Here is a 4,507-nt window from a genome sequence, read left to right as displayed (position 1 = left end):
GCTCAAAATCACCGTCAATTGTTTTTGGGACTGCTGCGCTGCGGCCGGGTACACATAACTACCGAACGAAGGTGCACATGTTATGATTTAAGTGTGGATAATAAGATAAGGATCCTCATTTTCTGACCTATTCTCAAATAAGGGGGTAGTTTCTTCATCTATTTCGAGAATGTATTATAGGTCACTAAAATGACCAAAGTGCCCTTGTGGTGTTAGATTTTTCCACGAATAAATATAAGGTAACCTGAAAATTATAGGATGATAATCGACTCATATAGTAAAATTTATTCAATAATATTAGAAGTTTCAAATTTAAATCTCGTTTATTTGAGTTGGGTGAAAATCTTTTTTTTTTTTCATAAGATGAGCATATTTGTTGATTTGAATTAATTTAAATTGATTAAATTTAAGTTAAAGACCGATTTTAATTTAATTGAAAGTTTATGGACATATCAATTTTGATTTAGTTTGAGTCTTCAAAGAATGAACCAAAAATAATAGAAGTGAAAGAAATTGATGGAACTAATTCTAACTAAGAAGGAAAAGAAAACACTAATGCGAATTTTTGTCGTAAAAATTAGAGAGCAATTTGATTAAAATAGAAAAAGTATCCGCAAATTCGACAATTTATTAAAAGGTTAGGGATTACGGTGTTATTAGCCATTATTAATCATTTTTCGCCTTTTTCAGAAAGCTCGTGAGTATAAATGGAAACTCGTCGTTCTAGTTCATTTCGGCAAAACTCTGGATGTTATAGAGAGAGAGAGAGAGAGAGAGAGAAGAGAGAGAGAGAGAGTAGTGGGCTAGTGGCTGGCGCTGAAGAAGATAGAAGATGTCGATGGCAAAAGGCATAGACGATCTTCCGAAGAACGCGGCAAATTACATGGCACTAACGCCGCTGTGGTTCCTAGATAGAGCGGCTACGGTGCATCCTACCAGAACTTCCGTGGTCCATGGATCCACGCGCTACACGTGGCTCCAGACTTATCAACGCTGCCGTCGTTTGGCCTCCGCACTGTGTAAACGCTCCATCGGCCTCGGTTGCACGGTATAAAGTTCTTATACACACACATACTTAACATCATACATGTGCACGTACATCGTCAAGAAGCAATAAACCCGTTCGTATATTTGTTTTGAATGTTTATGGATAATTAGATTTTAAGAAGAGATAAACTGTATTAAGCGTCCAGACTATAAAGACTATATTACAGTCAGTAGACCGTAAAATGATATCAAAAAGTGTTTTCGGATTTGTTTTATTTGAAAAAAAAGCGTTTTTTTTTAGTATGTATTTTTATTTTTAGAAAATTGTTGCTAACTTTATTGAAAATGGAATTGAGTGATGATATTATGCTGGCCTATTTTCATTTTATTAAAATTTCTCGCTTGATTTGCCATATCACTTTACTAAATCATTTTGTGTGCAATAACTATCTAATAAATTGTGAGGAAGAGTAGTATCTGTTAGAGTTTTTATTTTTGAAACTCAGCCCTGTTTCTATTTCTTGTATCGCTTATTTCCGCATTTCGGCACAAATTTAGTTACCGTTTTGGGTGCTTGAAAATTCTTGTTCAGCTCTTTTTGTCCCATTGATTCGTGTACTTGATATTTGACTAGCATTAGACATGTAGAATTTTAGCAATTCTTTAATCGGTTTTGGTTCTTATCCTCGCTCTGACTTTAAAAAGTGACAAGAAGTTCGAATCCACTAAATTTGTGTAGAATTTTTAGGTAGAAAGTATATTATGGCTGGATTATAATGGGTTTGCTGTGTTCAGTTTGTTTCATACTACTTTATGCTGATTTGGATGCTGATCATCGGTTAAATGTTATCTTTTCTGTTTTTTGCTGGCAGGTAGCAATAATTGCACCAAACATTCCTGCAATATATGAAGCTCATTTTGGAGTTCCAATGGCTGGAGCTGTGTTAAACGCTGTCAATATTCGTCTAAATGCACCAACTATTGCCTTCCTTCTAGGTCATTCAGCTTCTGCTGTAATTATGGTGGACCAGGAGTACTTTAAGTTGGCAGAAGAAGCTTTGAAGATCATGGAAGAGAAAAGCAATGGCAGATTTAAGCCTCCGCTTTTGATCGTGATAGGTGATGAAAGCTGTGATCCTAAGGATCTGAAATATGCTTTAGGAAGGGGGGCCGTTGAGTATGAGAAGTTCCTTCAAACTGGGGACCCGCAATTTGATTGGAAACCCCCGCAAGATGAGTGGCAAAGCATTGCCCTGGGATATACTTCAGGTACAACAGCTAGTCCTAAGGGTGTGGTGTTGAGCCACAGAGGGGCATATCTCATGTCTCTGAGTGTTGCTCTTATTTGGGGAATGAATGAAGGAGCTGTATACTTGTGGACTTTACCAATGTTCCATTGCAATGGATGGTGTTACACTTGGTCACTGGCCGCTCTTTGTGGGACAAACATATGCCTTCGGCAGGTAAATTTGTTAGCTTAGTATATATATTGCATTTCAAACATAACCGGAATCATGCTTATTCCCTTACTATATCTTGATGGTGTTCATGTAATTATTATAACTTCAATGCGACTGCAAATTCATGTTTAAGATAGTGAAGCTTCCAAGATGTGTGCATCTAACTCTTACACCATGGACATAAAATTGGTCTTCTTGCATCAGACATGCTTCCTTTATGATGGTTACCTTCAGCTATATCTTGACCGGGCATGAAAAAAAATTATGTTTTTGGACCATTAACAATGTTTGTAGCTATTGGGTGACGGAATTTCCTGTCTCCAAGTTTTTATTTTTGATAATTTGTGTTTGATTCGGTGGCTGGTTGAAGTGAGTTTTCCCTTCAATGCTGTTGGAATGAGGCTGTATGTTTGAAGTGACTGTCACTTTCAAGTATGCTATGTGTGTGAACTGGGTGATGGGCAGAATTTTTTGAATCCTCCGTCATTCTATTGTAGGTTGATAAATCATAAATGAGCTTAAAGATTAACAGAAGCTTGTCGCTTTCAACTAAATCATTCATTGCTAGGGTTAAACACAGGGTTTAAATACTAGCATGCTGCATTCTTCTCACAAATAAGAACTCACTTGAATGTATTCAAATGCTTTAACTGCATGTACTTTGTGTTTCCACAGGTAACGGCCAAGGCAGTTTACTCAGCCATAGCCAAGTATGGTGTGACTCACTTCTGTGCTGCACCTGTGGTGCTCAACAGCATAGTCAATGCCCCATCAGAGGACACTATCCTTCCCCTCCCCCATGTTGTGCATGTAAATACAGCTGGTGCAGCTCCACCGCCTTCTGTTCTCCATGCGATGTCTCAAAAAGGCTTTCATGTCACTCACACTTATGGTCTCTCAGAAACCTATGGCCCCTCCACTGTTTGTGCGTGGAAGCCTGAGTGGGATTCATTGCCACCTGAAACCCAAGCACGCATGAAAGCACGCCAAGGGGTCCGCTTTATTGGTTTGGAGAAATTAGATGTCATTGACACTAGAACTCAGCAACCTGTTCCTGCTGACGGGAAAACAATTGGAGAAATAGTGATGAGTGGTAATGTGGTGATGAAGGGTTACTTAAAGAACCCAAAAGCCAACAAGGAAACTTTTGCAAATGGATGGTACCATACTGGCGATCTTGGAGTAAAGCATCCGGATAATTATATAGAAATCAGAGACAGATCAAAGGACATTATCATCTCCGGAGGTGAAAACATCAGTAGCGTGGAGGTAGAGAACATGATGTACTTGCACCCGGCAGTTCTTGAGGCATCTGTGGTGGCAAGGGCAGATGAGCGTTGGGGAGAGTCTCCTTGTGCTTTCGTGACGTTGAAGCCAGAAGTGGATAAATCCAACGAGCAACAACTGGCAGAGGATATAATGAAGTTTTGTCGGGCAAAAATGCCTGCCTACTGGGTTCCAAAGTCAATAGTATTTGGACCATTGCCAAAAACTGCTACTGGGAAGATTCAGAAGCATGTGCTAAGGGCTAAGGCAAAAGAGATGGGACCTGTTAGAAAGAGTAAGCTTTAATCCAATGATGATCACGGAAAAAAAAAAACAAATGCCTCTTGTTTTTTCAATTGCCATTATAGAAGGATTTTAATCTTCAATAGAATAAAGCTGTATGTTAATACACACTATTTATTCAAATAGCTGCTTGCTCCTTGTTCACACAATTGCTAATTTTCTAGGCTTTACCATTTGGTCTTTGATATTCTTTGCCTTGGTAATATTGAGAAATGAGACTGTGGCTGGAAAATAAAAGGAAAATTTATAGAAAGAGCCTAAATTATAGCTAATTTAGGAAAGTAACCACTTTTCTTTAGTCCCTACAAATAGGAAGACTTTCTTTTTTTTATTTTTTTCTTTTTTCTTTTTTAGACAATTAAAGTACGGAAAAAAAAATAAGAAAAGAGGTTACATTTGTAATTGACTCCAATTTTAGGCTATTTCAATATTTTTTTCCTCAAAAAATTAGACAAGCGGCCGTTCAGCAAAGTTTTGATCAGGGTTTTATG

At 37.9% G+C, this 4,507-nt stretch overlaps 1 protein-coding gene across 1 annotated transcript; it reads left to right on the top strand.

Annotated features, from left to right (window-relative positions):
- The first annotated feature begins 734 nt into the window (after positions 1-734).
- Positions 735-4,165, top strand: LOC102626351 (acetate--CoA ligase CCL3). The gene is made up of 3 exons (XM_006488804.3): positions 735-1,048; positions 1,860-2,450; positions 3,123-4,165. The coding sequence occupies exons 1-3, from the start codon at positions 833-835 to the stop codon at positions 4,017-4,019; spliced, it is 1,704 nt and encodes a 567-aa protein (XP_006488867.1). The 5' UTR covers positions 735-832; the 3' UTR covers positions 4,020-4,165.
- Positions 4,166-4,507: the final 342 nt, after the last annotated feature.

Source organism: Citrus sinensis, chromosome 1 (genome assembly GCF_022201045.2).
Source record: "Citrus sinensis cultivar Valencia sweet orange chromosome 1, DVS_A1.0, whole genome shotgun sequence".
Lineage (NCBI taxonomy): Eukaryota > Viridiplantae > Streptophyta > Magnoliopsida > Sapindales > Rutaceae > Citrus > Citrus sinensis.
The sequence above is the reverse complement of the archived record's forward strand: the minus strand, read 5'-3'. Positions and strand labels throughout refer to the sequence as shown.

What these genes read in the sequence shown, in the direction of transcription:
- LOC102626351 (XM_006488804.3), top strand. Translation starts at nt 833, where the DNA reads ATGTCGATGGCAAAAGGCATAGACGATCTTCCGAAGAACGCGGCAAAT. An exon ending in CCATCGGCCTCGGTTGCACG is followed by an intron (nt 1,049 to 1,859) that starts GTATAAAGTTCT and finishes TTTTGCTGGCAG; the next exon opens with GTAGCAATAATTGCACCAAA. An exon ending in CAAACATATGCCTTCGGCAG is followed by an intron (nt 2,451 to 3,122) that starts GTAAATTTGTTA and finishes GTGTTTCCACAG; the next exon opens with GTAACGGCCAAGGCAGTTTA.